At 39.7% G+C, this 17,730-nt stretch overlaps 1 protein-coding gene across 2 annotated transcripts; it reads right to left on the bottom strand.

Annotated features, from left to right (window-relative positions):
• Positions 1–593: 593 nt before the first annotated feature.
• LOC148657051 (uncharacterized) lies at positions 594–16,649 on the bottom strand. 2 transcript variants are annotated; one of them, XM_088642809.1, is made up of 7 exons: positions 16,257–16,649; positions 14,991–15,083; positions 12,742–12,895; positions 11,493–11,653; positions 9,061–9,264; positions 7,316–7,497; positions 594–6,768 (listed from the first exon to the last, which is right to left on the bottom strand). In XM_088642809.1, the coding sequence occupies exons 2-7, from the start codon at positions 15,073–15,075 to the stop codon at positions 1,180–1,182; spliced, it is 6,375 nt and encodes a 2,124-aa protein (XP_088498935.1). In that variant the 5' UTR covers positions 15,076–15,083; positions 16,257–16,649; the 3' UTR covers positions 594–1,179. The 2 variants fall into 2 exon arrangements, with proteins under 2 accessions (XP_088498935.1, XP_088498934.1); XM_088642808.1 differs by lacking the exon at positions 16,257–16,649 and adding an exon at positions 15,940–15,986.
• Between the last annotated feature and the right edge of the window lie 1,081 nt (positions 16,650–17,730).

Genomic DNA, 17,730 nt, shown 5'->3' with positions numbered 1-17,730 from the left:
CTCCCATCCCCTCTATGACAGGCTTGCAGGAATGAAGAGCACGTTCAGCAATAGACTGATTCATCCACGGTGCGACAGGGAGCGCTACAGGAGGTCATTCTTGCCGTCTGCCATAAGACTGTACAACGCATCCACCTTGCGTCTTGGCAGAGGCAACAGCGACAGTGACCCGTTTCTGGACTAAACGCATATACACATATACTGCTACATCTGTTCTCTTTCTTTTTCTTTTTCCCGTTTACAACCACTTTTGTGCAATATATGCCAGGGACCTGTGCAATACATTTATATTTATATTTATATCTATGGTTACATCTATATTTATATTCATACGTGTGATACGATTTTCTGTGTACTGTTCTGTTCTAGTTTCCTCTTGTGTGTCCGGACTGTGAGTAACTCTTGTATTGTATTGTATGTATTGTACTATTAGTATATAATTCGTTACACTGTGGCTGTGTTGTGTGTGTTAAGCTGCTGTTGCACTGCAATTTCCCTCACGGGATCAATAAAGTATCTATCTATCTATCTAAATGTTTTTTTCTATAATAATTTATTGCTGTGTAGTTACGCATTCTTAAAATTGTCCTGAATAACTTAAATGACAAACTGAGAACTTTTAAATTTAATATGAAATAATATATTACATTTTCATGATATTTACATCATATTTCATTGCTTCACATTCTGTAGAAGCAGTAAAAATAACATAGTCTTACATGGGCATGTCCAATAGTTGGGATATGACAAATAAGGGACAGAAGAAGAAAGCAGAGATAAACATAATTCATCCTTCTTCACTCTAATTCTGAATAAGTAATTGTCTTTTCCTTATGAGTATACAGGGGACGCAGTGTTGTAAGAGGTGCTGTCCTTCAGATGAGACTACACCAGCGTCCTGGCTGCATGGTCATTAACTCTCATTGCTCCATTTTTAGGCATAGGGTTGTTCATTCTGTTGTCCTGTGTAATTTGCACTTAGGGTTTTCAGAATCTGGCCAGTCTAAGGACCTCTCTTAATTCAAGGAGTACTGAATGACTTCATAATCTTCATTTTTGTAACCTTTCCATAAGGACATTTTCCGATCCTCATTTTGCAATTCTCTCTGAATCTTCTCAGAACACCTTATTATCAGGTTAACAGGCATGAAAGAATTAATGTGTAGTTTGTTTAAATATTTAAAACTGAGTGAACTCATAATTTCTACTTTTCTCAGTTGTGCTCAAAGTCATTTTCTGATCCTCATTTTGAAATTTTCTCTCAGTGTCTTCCTGGAGCACCAAAACTAGAGAGGAAACTGTTGTGCTTGGATCGAGAAGTTTGATGAGGGGAACATTCACGTTTCTATCTTGAAAGATGCGGTTTTGTAGCGTCATCGCTAACATTGAGTCAATACCCAATGCAGAAAGTCCTGTGTCACTTCTCATCTCAACAAGATCAACATTGCCTACTTCACAGAGCAGAGACTTAACATACTCATCAGGTGAAGAGGCAAGAGTACTTTCTTCTACCTGAGGTTCAGTTTCTCTTGTGTTTTTCAGTTCTTCTGTCACCAAAGCCAGTAAGCGCATTCTTAAAGAGGCATTTTGAGAAAGAACATGATTGCTTAGGTTCTTGAAGCTGAACTTGCACACAACCTGCTGAGTATTGTTCTGCAGCAAGCAGTGTTCAAGACATTCGTGAATCTCTGGTACTTCCATGATCATCATTCCCTTTGCCTCAAGAAATCGTTGGAAATGTTCCCGGTTCAGCAGGAGACCAAGATTCAAAGCCCCCCAATTAATGGACTGCCCAGAAAGTCCAAGGTTTCTCCGGTAATGGCAAAACACATCCAGAAATGAATTTGCTGCTGCATAGTTTGTTTGAGCTGAATTTCCAATAAAGGAGGTAATGGAGGAGTAACACAAAAAATAATCCAGTTTACAATATCTTGTTGCATAGTGCAGGTTCAACACACCATTAACTTTAGGTCTCAGAACTTTTTCAAAGTGTGATTTTTCCAGAATGTCAATTAATCCATCATGCAAGACAACTGCACTGTGGAAAACCCCTCTGATGGGACAAGACGGAAACCTCTGTCCAATGTCTGTGATGGCTTTCATAACATCTTCAGAAACTGAAACATCACACTGCAAGCTGATTACAGAAACCCCGAAATGGTTCTGCAGATCAGTGATCTCTATCTTCTTTTCTGCTGAAGGAGCACTTCTGGAAAGAATGGCGATACACCCCCCTCCCCGTTCTGCAATAAACTTTACTGTCTCAAATCCCAAACCCGAAAGCCCCCCTGTCACTATATAAACTGAGTTTTGCTGGAAAAGCTGCTTTTCAGTCTCGAGCACTGGAATATCAGAAATATTCTTCTTTGGTGCCGATTCTAGAACAACTACAGGCATCGTCTTACAGGAGAAATAAGATTGAGACTCATCAAGAGCTAGAGAATCAATACTGCCAGATGTCACCCTTTGGAATGTTACACTGTGGAAATCTAAAGATTTCTTGTCCAAATTCAATGACTTTATCCATTTATAGATTTTTGATTTCTGTTTCTTAAGATAGGCCTTTTGAAAAACATGAAATACCTGAAGGAGCTGAATGCAAACATTTTCATTTTTACTTGGAAAGATTTTCTGCGAGAAAGCAGGTGACAGCTGATGATCACAGACAACAATGACGTGTTTGGCACTAGAAACGCTACATGCCTTTGCAACTGAATCTGCATCAAAGGGAGGCAAGAAAACGAAAGCATCACACCTGTTTATGTTCTGTAACAGTCCACTGAACTGTGTTCCAACTACAGCAACCCATCCTGATTTATTAGCTGCGAGCACCAAAACCTGGAGTAGGCTTGACTCTGGTGCAGTGCAGACAATACCCAGTTTCCTCTGCTGTTTCAGTCTGGGCAATGCACAATGCAGGATTTCCCAAGACAGTATAAAGAAGGATAAACATGGCACTTCCATTAGAAAGGGGAATTTCTTTGTATTATAGCACACAGCTTCAGGAATTGTGACTTTGGAGGAAGCAACAACAGGGTAGCAGGAGACAATGTGATCTCCTACTTTCAGTTTGCTTACATCACTACCCACAGCTGTAACTTTACCACTGAAGTCGAGTGCTAGGAGTTTGTGGTTTTCAGATGCGTGCTCACTCCAGTATATCGTCTGGCCAAATTCCAAATCCGAGAGACTGACGGGAAAGTAATCTGAAGAGTGAACACACATTGTATTCATCTGAACCGCTACACATTGTGTCATAGAAGGCTTCTCCGTATCAGTAGAGGGACTGGCACTCAGGCCTGTAATTTTGTATGGATTGGCAGTCTGCAGCAAGAAACATTCTGGATCTGAAGACAAGACCTTTCTTTGAGTTTTCCTTACATTTTTAATTGCTGTGCGTGTAATTTCAGTTGTGAAAATCTGGCCTTTGCTTATTACAATTTCTGGGTACCTGTGGCCTGTGTGTGAATTAATAATCTGAGCCAGTGCTGTAATGTCCTCACTACTTACAGAACCAATATCGATCAGCTGGAATGTAAGACCTGGAATTTCTGCTGCACAAGACCTTATCATACCGGAAAGCACAAAGCCTGGGCTAATGTGGTCAACTGTGTTCTCTGTTGATCTGTACGTGATAGCTCTGATGAGATTAGGGGATTTTTTCTCTTTCATTGTTTTAACAATCTGGCGGTAAACTTCACAACAGCAAACCAAGCACTCAAGAACCTCCTCTGTTGTCAGATTATTGAGGTTCTGAATCCCCCACAAGAACAAAACCTCTTTGTACTGCCTGCCTGGAACATGTAGTTGTGAAATCAATGCAGGAAGCTCACGGTCTGCAAATTTCCCAGAGTCTTGGAAGGGAATGTAGGTACAGCTATGATGTAAGTGCTGTCGCAAGGCCTGGGCCACTCCTAACTGGTCTGCAAAGACCAGAGCCACTGACCTGTGACTAGAGTTGAAATCCTCTGAAATTGCTGTCAACTCATTGTGAAAGAAGTATTCTTCAGAAACTGAAGATGTATTTTTTAAAAATGTAATCCTCACATGTTTAAGTTCAACTAAAACACAGCCTTCTTTGTTTGTGAAGCAACCACACACCTCAAGATAGTCAGAGTTTGCTTTGGTTGTCCTTAAATACATAATCATTTCCTCCTCCAATGGCTTTACAACTGTCAGGCTGCCTATGGCTGAAGGAAACCCAGGTCTTGCCTTAAAGCCGTTCGCTCCTACAACAGCGGTCATCTGTAAGAAATAATCTAACACTACAGGGTGTATGCAGTAGTCATGCAGCTGGTTTACAGTTTCATCTGGGACCTTCACACTCGTGAGAGCTTCCCTGAACTCTTCCCCATAATGCACATCTCCAAGGTTTCTGAAAACCGACCCATACTGGAATCCTACCTGAGAAAGTTTTTTGTAGACATCCCCTGACTTTACTACCAAGGGACATCTTTTGAAGATAAGGTCCAGTAAGATTTTCTTTTCTTTAATAGTTCGTTCTGTGCTATGCTCAATTCTCCCAGATGCATAAGTGGCTACTGCAGACTTTACTTTAAACATCGTTGCATTGCCTGTTGGTTCGAGCTGTACTTTCATCTCAAGGGGGTTCTTGCTCACAATGAAAGGACTCTGGAAATGAATGGTGAGCTGCATTGACCTAAGTGTTACTTTTGGTCTCACACTGGCCATGAATGATGCCAATCCCATTTCAACATAGAAGGCACCTGGAACTATAACAACACCATTGTTTTTGTGTTCAGATATATAAGACACAGAGTCTCCTGAAATGTTGCAACTGAATTCTTTGTCGTCGTTGCCGGTCTGCATCAGCACAGGGTGATTGGAAGCTGACACAGTTTCATTGCCCTTCCTTACCAACTCAAAGTACACCTCTTTCTTCAGACTGTCAAACTGATATCTTGGAAATGGTGTTGGTATTGTCTCACATCCTTCAAAAAGTTGCTCCCAGTTGACTTGGAGGCCCAGCTCAAAAAGCTTTGATGTGACAGTGAGCAATGCCTCGTGGTCTTTCTCTGGCTGCACAGATGAGAATACCGTGGCCTCATTCCCTAGTGTCTCCAGGATATTCCTTTGCAGTGCTCTTCTTGGACCAATTTCTACAAAAACTACATTCCTCTTGTCTTTCGCAGCAGATTTCACTGCCTTCTCAAAAGCTACTGGCTCTCGAATGTTTCTCGCCCAGTATTCACCTGTGATAAAATCACCTGGAGAACAAACGTTTCCTGTAACAGTTGAGAACAGTTCTACCTCCATTGGTTCCTGTGTCAACATGCCGATGTTCTCTTCAATTGGCCTTAAAATTGGATCCATCAGGTGGCTGTGGTACGCAGCTGGAACGTCCAAAACATGAAGAAATAAATTCTTGGCGCTAAATGATGTTTTCAATTTCTGATGTATACTTTCTATAGCATCTGCATCCCCTGACAAGGTGCATGATCTAGGGCTGTTGTAGGCAGCAAGACAAAGCTTCCCTGAATATGCGGGTAGGAGTTTTGAGATCTCTGTCACACTTATGTTACTGACCACAAGCATTTTCCCACCAGTTGCTGTGGCCTGAAGAGCACTGCGGAAGTAAATTACCTTAACTGCGTCCTCCAGGGACAGCAGTCCAGAACAATGTGCAGCAGCCACCTCTCCCACAGAGTGCCCAACCATGGCGTCTGCTTTGACACCCCAGTGCTTGAAAAGGCTGGCAATAGCAACCTGGACAGCAAAGAGAAGTGGCTGGACAACATCTGGTTTGGAGTAATCATCGTTGTCATAATCACTGTCTAGTTTCTCCAGGAGATTCAAGATCCTGTAGTTGTGGAAAATCTCATCTATCTCTTTCACCTTCTCCCTGAAAACACACTCCTCTTGTAACAGTTGCTTGCACATGCCTCGGTAGGTAACTCCATTGCCACAAAACACAAAAACCAACCTGGGGTCTGACTTTGACTGAGAAATGCTCTTGGTTGTTGCAGATTTAAGCTGCTCTACTAAATTACTGATAGAAGATGCAACAAAGGCTCTTCTGTATTTGTGCCTCAAGTGAGTCCTTCTACATGCAGATGTATAAGCTAGAGCTTGTAGATCAAGTGTGTTGTCATTGCTGATCTTTTGGACTGTGTCTTCCATCATCATTTTAAGGGACTTTTCTGTGGCTGTGGACAGAACAAACAGTTTGGGCGCAGTGTTAGTTCTTGACCTAACACCTTGCTGTTGTCTGTACTGCTTCACGACAGCATGAGCGTTGGTGCCTCCAAAGCCAAAGTTATTGATGCCTGCAGCCCTTCCCAGCGGCCCAGTCCCTACCCACTTCTCTGCTGCGGTGGGGACTTTGAGATTCAGGGCTTTGGCATCGATGCTTGCGTTGTCCTCAGAATAGAAGAGGGAGGGGACAATGGTTTCATGGCGCATCATCAGCAGGACCTTGACGAGCCCTGCCACCCCTGCTGCAGACTCGGTGTGCCCAATGTTACCTTTCACAGAGCCGACACAAAGCGCTGGGGATCCTGGGGGGCGGACTTTGGCTATGACGTTGGAGATGCTGCCAGCTTCTGTGGGATCTCCTACTGGGGTTCCAGTCCCATGAGCCTCCACGTACTGGACATGTGATGGATCAATCTGTGCAGGGTAAATTGTGCGAAGGAGCTCCTGCTGTTGGGCCATGGATGGCTTGGTGATTGGGGTGACAGAGCGGCCATCTTGATTTACAGCAGTGCTGCTTACGATGCCCCACACGTGGTCAAAATCCCTCTTAGCCTGTTAACACAAATAGGAACCAGGCATATTAGTTTAAATGAGCAGTTTAATAAAGAAAAGGTAAAGTTCTGTTTGGAGGAAAACATTTTTCTTTTCAATTTGTGTACTAAAATAGACAGGTAAATAGCATAGCTATCTGACATTGGCGTGATAAAAGCTGCAGTAAGAACGAATGAAAAACGTGTTATGCATGTATTTAGAAAACAAATATATGGTATTTGTTGATTTCTTTTTGAATAACGTCCACGGCAGAAGAGCTCCCAGAAATACAGTAACATAAAAATTGCAAATAGATAGGTGTACATATGAAGATTTTTTTTTTATGATACAATATCTGGATTTGGTAGCTGAACATGAGGACATTTACTGGTAGAAACATTCAAGGGCACTTTTAAATCACTTTATACTCTTATTTCATTTTAATGAAATCCAGTTACAATATATCCTGGAGTGCAGCACTTCACCTTTGCAGTGATGGTAAAGCACATGAAATTAATCAGCAGCTCAATCACAGTGGGCTTAATCAGGGAGTGTGGGAACATCTCACCTTTTGCAGGGGCTTCAGTAAGACAATCCCACAGCCCTCCCCTCTTCCATAGCCATCTGCTTTGCTGGAGAAGGGCTTGCTGGTGCCTTCAGGCGAAATCATTTTTGCTTTGCTGAGGGCGACAAAGACTCGTGGCTCAATAATGCAGCTGACACCTCCACAAATCGCCATTTCGCAGTCCCCTAGAAAACAGTACCAACATGGGCTCTAAAACAGCTGTCTCTGGATAAATCCAAGCCACAGAGGCTGTTTAAAACAGACATATTCTCAGACTAACTGGTGCAAGGCTGTATTTAAATAAATATAAAAATAAATATGTGTATAAAAATAGATATACTACTGAACATCAGAACTAATCAGGGGAAAAAACAATAAACCAGGTGTATTAAAAATAAACTAACCAAATAAACAAAACAACAGAAATTATTTTTGCACACTTCTGCTGGCCTATGCATGTAAGGCTTGCACCCAGGATGTCCCTTATCTCTTTCTCATCCCTCTCGTCACTCCAGGTGAAAGGCATATCTCATGAATAGGCTGCCATTCCCTCAGTTATCACCCTGCAGCTCACTGGCAGCCCACTGAAGCTCAGCAGGCGTGAGCCTGGTCAGTACCTGGAGGGGAGACTCCTGGGAAAGCTAAGGCTGCTGCTGGAAGAGGTGTTAGTGGGGCCAGTAGGGGGCGCTCACTCTGCGGTCTGTGTGGGTCCTAATGCCCCAGTATAGTGACAGGGACACTATACTGTAAAAAGGTGCCATCCTTAGGATGAGACGTAATACCGAGATCCTGACTCTTTGTGGTCATGAAAAATTCCAGGGTGTTTCTCGAAAAGAGTAGGGGTGTAACCCTGGCGTCCTGGACAAATTTCCCATTGTCCCTTACCAATCATGGCCTCCTAATAATCCCCATCTATGAACTGGCTTCATCTCTCTGTTCTCCTCCACACTGATAGCTGGTGTGTGGTGAGAGTACTGAAGCACTATGGCTGCCGTCACATCATCCAGGTGGGGCTGTACACCAATGTTGGTTGAAGGGGAGTTATTAGGGGAGTCACAACAAATACTCTCTACTTATTTCATCCCTCCATCGCATTCATTAGGTTCTATCCAATCTACTGAAAAGCTAATTGTATTTGGACTCTTAACATTGTGAAACATCCACAAAAATGTTAACCCATAAATCTGCATTGAAGTGTTCACCAGAAATACTTTATCCCCAAAACTCAGTCAGAAAATCATCAGCTGTGACTGGCCAAGGACACTTTACTTTTTGACCGACTGTCAGAAATCCTCAATGAAAAGGTATGCAGATCCTGTGCAGGCGCAGGAGCAAGTAGATATTGAGACAGGCGAACAATCCGGGACGTCAGGAGAGATCATAGTCGATAGGCGAAAGGTAGATCGAAATCTAGGAAGTACAGAGAAAAGCAAACAATCCAAAACAGAAGGCCAGGTCCAAGGTTGAGGGGCAAAATGGAGTTCAGTAACCAGTAAGCGAGATTCAGAGTAAACACAAGGTAGAGCTCTCTATGAGAAGACTCAACACTGAGCAGTGGGAAGCGGGTTTGGATGGTAAAAATAGCGCTGCGTGCCGCACTATAGAGTGTGCTGATGGATTAACACATGCGGCGGCGCTTGTTATTATTAACCCGCTGGTGGCACTGGTTAGTTCTTTTGTGAGTTGATCTCCGCTGGCTGGTGGTCGTGACACCGGGGAACACATCCTCGCCACGCACGAGAGGTTACCTTGTCTGATGGCCTGGCAGGCAGAGTGAAGAGCCACGAGCGAAGAGGAGCAGGCGCTGTCGATGGCGAACGAGGGCCCCGTGAAGTTGAAGGTGTAGGAAATCCGATTGGCGGCGATGCTCATTGCTGTCCCCGTGCCATTGTAGTGGTTTATTGTGGTGGGACTGTTGCTTAAAAGTCCTTCGTAATCTCTGTTCATGAGACCTGAAAAAAAAATGGACACCTAGAATCAGCAGGATTTACTGACCGAATTTACCATTTTTACATAGCAGTTATATCATAATAACAACAAAGGGATGATTAAAATGATTGAAAATGAACTTTTGTAGAGAAAGAAAGAACAAAACTACATGAAACACAAAAGACTCAGAGTGAGAGCAACGTTCTTAATTGTAATGAGATCTGTCCATCACGACATATCAATCCGCACACTACAATATGTGCAACAGGGGAGTTTTACATACTGAGAGATATTTTCAGAGGTTGTTGACTTCATGGAATGACTTCTGACCATTTGGAATGTGCATTTAACTGCAACCAAGAACATACAATAGAGTCCATGAATGTTCTTGCAAAATCAATACGCACTTGTAGCCATGCTGATGAAGGACACTCCCAAGGGTGTAAAGGTACTCACAGTAGTGCATTCTGGGTATTTGGCATCCAGAGCAGTTCCTCAATCTGTTTGTCAATACAGGGCCACCACACATAACTGCGAGCAAAGCTCTCCACTTTCACTGTCCCCAAGTATCCGTAATGCAATGCATTTAACAAGCTGTTGCACAGGTTGAACAGCAGACCAGCACACCTGATCTGCACATCAAGTTCCCTTACCATACATTACAGAAAGCTGATCTCTTCTGGTTGTGAATCCTGGGTGAAATTAATCACAGTAGTGTCACTGATTTTTAACAGTCCTAGGTCATTCCTTCTTTCTCTTTTTTACGAGGGCATTTGTAACTGGTAGCTGTTCAACTAACATAGCGTGAAACCCTTCCAACGGATCTGTTGACTTTGGCCCTTCTGTTGTTTGAGATGGCAAACATAACAATCCATGAATTTGAAAGCATAACTGCTCAACATTGTCTCCGTCATTTTCAGTCTCTTTTGAGTCACTTTGTGCCCATTTGCAGTTTTGCATTTCTGTCTCTGAGATCCATTTGCAGTTTATGTGCTTTTTGTCTGCCTTGAACTCGCTTGCTTGTATTTTCTACAGTCTCTGTTTTTGAACAGTCAGTTGCATCACATGATATCTTGCCACAGCGAAAACATAATCGTCTCTTTGTTTTATTGACATTTTGTTTATTGCACTACCAACCAACTTTCTGTTGCAATCTGGATGCAGCTTTTGCAGCAGACTCCATTGATACTGCACATATTCAGCTAGCGATCCAAAGTAAAATCTCTTTCTGAGAGCAACTTCTTTCGTGTGCTGTGACTATGCATGACACATACAAGCCTGTTCCACAATGCGTCAGACAATCCCACATTGTCAATGTTCTTTAAACCTACTCACGCTCTCTGATATACTTCCCACTTTTCAACTGGTTTCCTTTATGAAATTTGAATCTGTCAGTTAGTATCATGATTCTTTTTTTATTTAAATGATTAAGTAATGTTTCAACTGTCTACTTAAATGTTTTCTGGCTCTAGCGAACTGCAGTTAACTGTAATAACAGAAACTTAGCAACACCAAAACCTTATCCTACATTCTCTAGATCATTTCCTGCACAATGAAGGTCATCTTTTACAAAGTAAGTAATCCAGTCCTCAATAGCATTATCAAAAGTGCTAATTTATTCAATATACTGTATCCTGACATTCATATCTGGGATCGTGATGGTTTTCACTTTTATTAGTTAGCCTGCATGAAGAAACTCTTTCTGAATATTTCCCCTGACTCACACATTCCTGTTCCTAACATAACCAACTGTGAACAGCTCCCTTCCTGAGCTTTTGACTCATCTAAAACTGAAGTGGCGCATCGCCATTTTGTTGTGTTTTTACCCTTTGCAAACACAACTACTGCACATAAAGCAATAAACACTCATCGGAGTCTTACTGTAGCCACATTGTGAACTGTAATCAGAAATGTACGTCACAATGTTTCTATCTGCACAGTACAGTAGGCACAATATAGTTTGTTAACATCTACTGTAAAAACTAGTTTGCAAATCCATACATCATACACATTTATCCATAAAGTTACTGCATTAAAGTGAATGCCACTTTTGTTTTATGATTATAGTCTCGTTTTCAACATTTGTTACTTACCGAGACCTCATCTTTCACTTTTATTCAAGTACTGTTGTAATGCACTGCACTATAACTATAAGTTTGTTCTATTGTTAAATTTCACACAAAGGTAAAAAAAGCCTTTTTAATACTGTGCATGACAGCAAACAGCAGCTTTCCACAAAATAAAAAAGTACCAATGTAAACTCCTGTTCTGGTTCCGCTGGCTTTCTCCATTGGTATCCCAGCATCCTCCAGGGCCCTGTAGGTGCACTCCAGGAGCAGTTTCTGCTGAGGATCCATGCGGTCAGCCTCAGCCTCGGTAATGCCAAAGAGCTTGTGGTCAAATGCGTTGAACCTGGAAGTTTGGGAACATGAAAATATAGATGACTAAAAGTGAAAACTTTTGAAAAATTTGGGAGACTGGTATTACATTTCTTAATTCCAATTGATCTCTGAATGACTTTATCTAACAAATCTCCAGACAAAATGATAGCAATTCAGGTGCCTTTAAAAACTGATGATTCATTTGCTAAAACCTGTTGAATTGGTCTCCAGGAAAAAAGATTGGATCCCTTATCTAGAACACAAGCATGTATAATGACTTGTTCTGAACTTCTACTTCTCAAGAAGGAAGTGATTTCAGGTTTGTGTGATGCTAACACAATGCATTTTCCACAGAAGCTGTGTTGAGAGTTATATTTTCTCCTGAAGGTCATAAACATCAAACAAACCAGAAATTAAAAGTGTCTTATGCGTCATGCGATATATAGTATGTATATGTATAAAACTCCTCTCACGCTGAATGCCACGAGCCCATCGGACCCAGTCACAGCTGACGATCTCAGGTCAGGGCCTTATTAATTATTGGACACACACCGAGACCATCCATGACCTAATGACTTTCAAAAGTTAGAATCTAATATTCCTAATGAGGGAAAAGGGACTTCCCACAATAAAGCATACTAATACCTTATTTAGAAAAAAAAACACCCCAAGGTCAAAAGGTGACTGTATAATCAGCAAGATAATAAATGTTAACCATTTGTTCAGACCGTTAAGGTTACAAAAAGAAAAATGGAACAAAATGTGATATACAGTATCCAAATATCTTCTTGTCTTGAGAGAAGAGACTTCCATGGAGTAACAGAGGTCAATTCACTTCAGTTAAAAGCTATTTTTTTCACTGTACGTCACTCCTTATGTCACGGTGGTCATCCCTCCTCTACAACACACTTCATGGGAGTTAGAACCGGCTCCCGTGACACTTTAATTGTGAATTTTCTATTTGATACTGTACAGCACAATATATTTAATAATATTGATATTATAACAATGGTATAGCTGTGTACTTGTGTGCTTTTTGGGGAAGATTAAATTCTCAGACACACATGATTAAGCAATGGGGTTTGCGAAGCTGTATTAGGCCCTGTGACAGACTCTTACCCATCGATGAGAGCAGCTTTAGCGGTCCGTGATTTTCCTGCCTTGCTGTCATCAGGATCGTACCAGGACTTGCTGTTGAACCTCTCATTCGGGATCTCCACTGCGCAGTTCCTTCCCTCCAGAAGAACCTTCCAGAAGTTGTCTATTCCCTCGCCTGTAAAAGAAAGTTATGTATAAAGTTTTTTGGTTTCTTTTAGACACCATTACTAAAAAATACTTCCCACTTTTCCAATACAGTACATATTTAAAAATATTTAGAGATAACCACTGTCTTTTCTACATGTCTGTATTTTAACTTTTAAAGACAATTTGATAACATTGTGTAGTTGGTTAATGTTATCATATTTTTCTGCTTTGCAAAAGCATTTTCAGTGTTCAAAAAGTAATATCCATTCAACAGCTATTTGTTCTTGTAAATTTGTAATTTTCTACTTATACTTTTGTCTTACCAATCAGCTGTTTGTATTGATAAACTGTGATGTTGTGCTAATTGCTGGTTTGGAAGTACAGGAAGTACAAATGATTATTTAGATGTAGACAATGTGAAACTAGAGAAAAAGTGTCTCAAGACCCGATCAATGTATTACTCTGCAGTCTTCCAATGCTGTGAAGACTAGAAACTCCTGCTCAGACCATCACACTTGGACCCCCCTGTGGACTGGTCTGTTGTTCACAATAACTAGTATATTGTTCTGCACATCTGCTGCATGCCACACTGCTGATATGGAGGTCTTCACAAAGCCAATATTTATCACTCAAGTGGGCCTGGATCTTTGGGAAACGCCCAGTGGACTGACTTAGTCTGATCACCAACACACTGATGACACAAATGTACTGTTCTTGTGATAAGAGGGAAATATTGATTCTTTCCTGTGTTTTTCTTTCGCATTTTCACTTCCATCTCACCAGATCTTCCAATTCGGGGTCACCGGGGAGCCGGAGCCTATCACAACAATCCCCACAAGTAACGGCCACAAGGCCGAATACACCCTGGACTGGGCACCAGTCCATCACAGGACACGCACAGGCATGCACACACTCCAGTTTTTCACATTTTCCCGGAAGCCAATTAACCTACCAGCATGCTTCTGTGGGAAGAAAGTGGTGCACCCACCGGGAGAACATACAAGCTCCATACAGACACCAGTCCAGGTCTGGAATTGAACCCAGGGCCCCAACACTGAGAGGCAGCAATGCCAACCACTGTGCCACAGGCTTGACATTTAACAGGTTAAATTACCTCAGTTCCCATCAATCGTCTCAAAAATAAATTTGCTTAATGCCAATGTAATGGTCAAAGTCACTTCAGTGCGTCATGTCAAGCTTCAAAGATCAATTAAACAAAATGACACAAAAAAAGTTTAGTCATTACCAAAAAGGTACATACTACTTTTCTACAAACCATATATGCATAATGATGAATTGCTTTCGATACTCAGTATGTCGAATAAACATTTGTTCTCTTGCTAAGAAACAATATTGTACGAAGGCTTTTGTCACCACTGGTTCATATAAGGTAGTATACCTTCATTTGTATCCATGACAGCGTGTCAGTACAAATCAGCAACTTCAGAGATGTACACAAAAGCACTATTAGCACTATTCATAGATATGAAAATTAAAATTGTTTATGTTTTGTAAATGAAACCACACGTGTCAGTACAAATCAGCAACTTCAGAGATGTACACAAAAGCACTATTAGCACTATTCATAGATATGAAAATTAAAATTGTTTATGTTTTGTAAATGAAACCACACATTACTATTCTGCTATGCAAAATATGATGTGTTCTAGTGCAATTATAAATATTAGGGTAATAATGTATAAATTACAATGTTCATAGGCTTCACATGTGTGACATTGGTGCTCCTGATTAGTTTGTTAGAAATTTGTTGAGGCATTTGTGAGGAAAGTCTCCACATTTGTTTGAAACATCTGTTATACTTAAAAAGGCAATTCACATTTTACAGTTGTGGCTCTTTAAGAGTTTGAGCTCCTGTTCTTCTGTGAGTGAATATATATTTTGTTAATCATAGATGGTTTTTGGTCCTTTGCTGTATAAATTCACACATACGTGCTGATAGCACAGGTGTTTCTCGAGACTCAAATGTTCATTTTATTTACAAATTTCCACAAGAAGAATTCTCCCTCATAAACAAAAGGCACAATGTTTGAAAAAAAGATTTCTAAAAAGAAATAATCACTGTCTGTTTTATTGCAACTAGAATGTCTTCACTCTTCACTCACCTCCAGGAAAGTTACATCCGATGCCTACAATAGCTAGGTCTTCTTCTGTGTGCTCCATAGTACTCCTCTTTTTGAAAGCAGACATCTCAACACCTTTAAAACAGAAAATTAAAGACATTTTCCTTTAAAAAAAATAGTTAAACATAAACACAGTTTCTTATAAGTTATTTTAAATACCATCTTTGTATTTTAGAGAAAATAATGCTAAGATTGTTTCATTTTTGCATTTTATTCTATAACATCGAACGTAAGAAATGTAAAAAGAGTTACACTAATGGGTTTAGAGGCATTCTAACTAAAAAAACACTCATTCCAAGTACAGACGTTTGCAAGACAATTGTATCTGTGTTTTCCTAAACCACTAATTAAGGCAGAAGCAGGAAAGGAAAGAGAGTGTTTTGAATGCTGTGCTGGAATGACTCGAGCAATACGGTGTCATCAGAAACAGTAAAAACAGTATTATTGGATATTGTTAAGACACAAATCCTCCAGCAATACCATAAATAGCAAGTTATTTTTTTAGGAATACAACAAGACTGAAACTTTTTTGGGTCAAAAACAGAATATAACTTTTAATTTTAAGCAGTAAGGATCCAGTTTAAAAAGGAAGTTCAATCCGGACACTTTTGAATAGATGTAATGTTTCAATGCACATTTTTCTCTGTGCAATTCTTGATGACAAAGTTTGTGATCATTTTGAAAGGTTCTAATTTTCTAATTATTTCTAATCATTTTCTAATTTTCTAGCTTTGTTATTATTAGCATTTGATTTATTTATTTATTTTATTTTCATAATAAAGACATTAATGTCTACGATAATTTAAGGGTGGGTTCTACAGCTAGGAATCCATCCATTTTCTAACCACTTCATAGAGATCAGGGTTGCCTGGGGCTTCAGAAACAGTGCTAAGGATGGCAAGTTTAAATACTCGCAAGTCGTTCTTGATACCTTCTTATAATATTATTAGTTATCTTTGACCTTAACCATGGTCAGAGTTGTAAGTTAAAATAAAAGAAAAATAATGATAACTAAGTGAAAGGCTAAACTTCTCTATTCTTTTCTAAGTTAAACTCCTTCTGTTGTCGTCTCTGCGGAATAACACACGGCATTGTTTATGGTGTCATCAAAAGATTATAAAGTTAATTAACTAATACAGAGTAATGAGAACTCTTTTCACAGAACTACTTTAATGCATCTTACTTTGTTTTGCTCTTACTGTTTATATTGCTATAAAAATGCCTACATACTGTATCTTGTCTACTCACCTCATCTCCTTTGTCTTGCTTACTGGCAGTGTGTGTCTGCCTCTTATATAGTCTTCAGATTACTTCTGCTTAGTGCTTAGTAAGGGAAAAGTAAAACTAAGATGGCATTTCTAAGAAAACAGAACAAAAAAATGTTTCCAAGCCCTTTCATGTATCCTCTTAATTTCAGTAACTGATTACCTTGAAAGAGTATTAAGTATTGCACATAAACACCTTTGATCACTACTGCTCTCCCACCAGTCTCCAATAAAAGCCTATAATTAGAAGACTGGACTGGGAAGTAAGGGCAGGCTTGGGTGGTTTTGTCCTTGAGTTATACTGATAAGTCAAACAATAAACAATGTATCTCCCTGTCTGGACATATTGGCTTAGAATAGCCATCGAAAGATAACCTGAAATTGCCTTTGACACCAATAAATGAACAGGTTTTTATCTACTAAACATTATCTGTATTGTGTTCCTGATGAATGGGCACTTCTCTGTTTAATGTACTTCTCTATTTCGTTTTTGAGCTCATGGAATAAATTGATAATATGGAAAAACAACATATTTTCTGAGGGATCCCTGGATTCTTTCAAGTGTCTTTTATCATTTTGAACAAAGTCAAAAACAAAGAAAAACTCTCTTTTTCTAAAATCAAAATAGCCAGGTGCTAGCAGTTTTACTTTAAATTTACAAACATTGCAAGAAATAACAAACCATAAATCACACTGTAGTCACACCTATATTTGTTATTTATGTATACATTAATAAGCAAGGGTACTAGCAAATATAAAAAGGCTGATGTTTCCATCTAGGAAAAAAAATTACCTTTTGATCATAAAACCTTTATAAGCAAACATAAACTGCAGTCTTATCTGAGCTAAGCTAGAAAACAAGGTAGCTGAATAAAGACTCACTGTACATATTAGAAGGAGCCCCCTTTCAAATTAATATGCTCTTTCGATGGCAAGAACTGAGTGACAAAGTCTTCCATTACCTTCCTGGCCAGAATGTTTATCTTCATTTACTACTAAAGAAGTAGCAAATATTGCACATTAATGCTGAGGGCATTAGATGGGATGTTTCACAGCATATACTGTATATAATTGAATTTAAATAAGAAATCAGCTTATATATTATATATCATATCATATATTGAAACTATTCTCTATATGAAGTAAACAAACAGTTTTGTTTTTATCTGCTCATTAATTCATACCAGCTTAGCTAAGACCTTTTCACTTCTGAAGTACTTATTATTTCCGAAAATGTAAATACACAACATTCAAACACAGATGAGCAATTTAAGTTGCTCCTTGGAAAACAAGAACATACTTTTAAGCTGATTTCTTTAGAAATTTCATTTTGCCATGTCTACCGACACTTACATTAAGTATATATATATAAATCTATTTTATTTATTATAAGTTCTTTTGATTAACTTTTCTATAGTTTTTCATATAATAAATCTCAATCTGTGAGACATATTGTA

This window comes from Lepisosteus platostomus, chromosome 8, assembly GCF_059453375.1.
Source record: "Lepisosteus platostomus isolate fLepPlt1 chromosome 8, fLepPlt1.hap1, whole genome shotgun sequence".
Lineage (NCBI taxonomy): Eukaryota > Metazoa > Chordata > Actinopteri > Semionotiformes > Lepisosteidae > Lepisosteus > Lepisosteus platostomus.
This window is presented reverse-complemented; position numbering and strand designations above follow the sequence as displayed.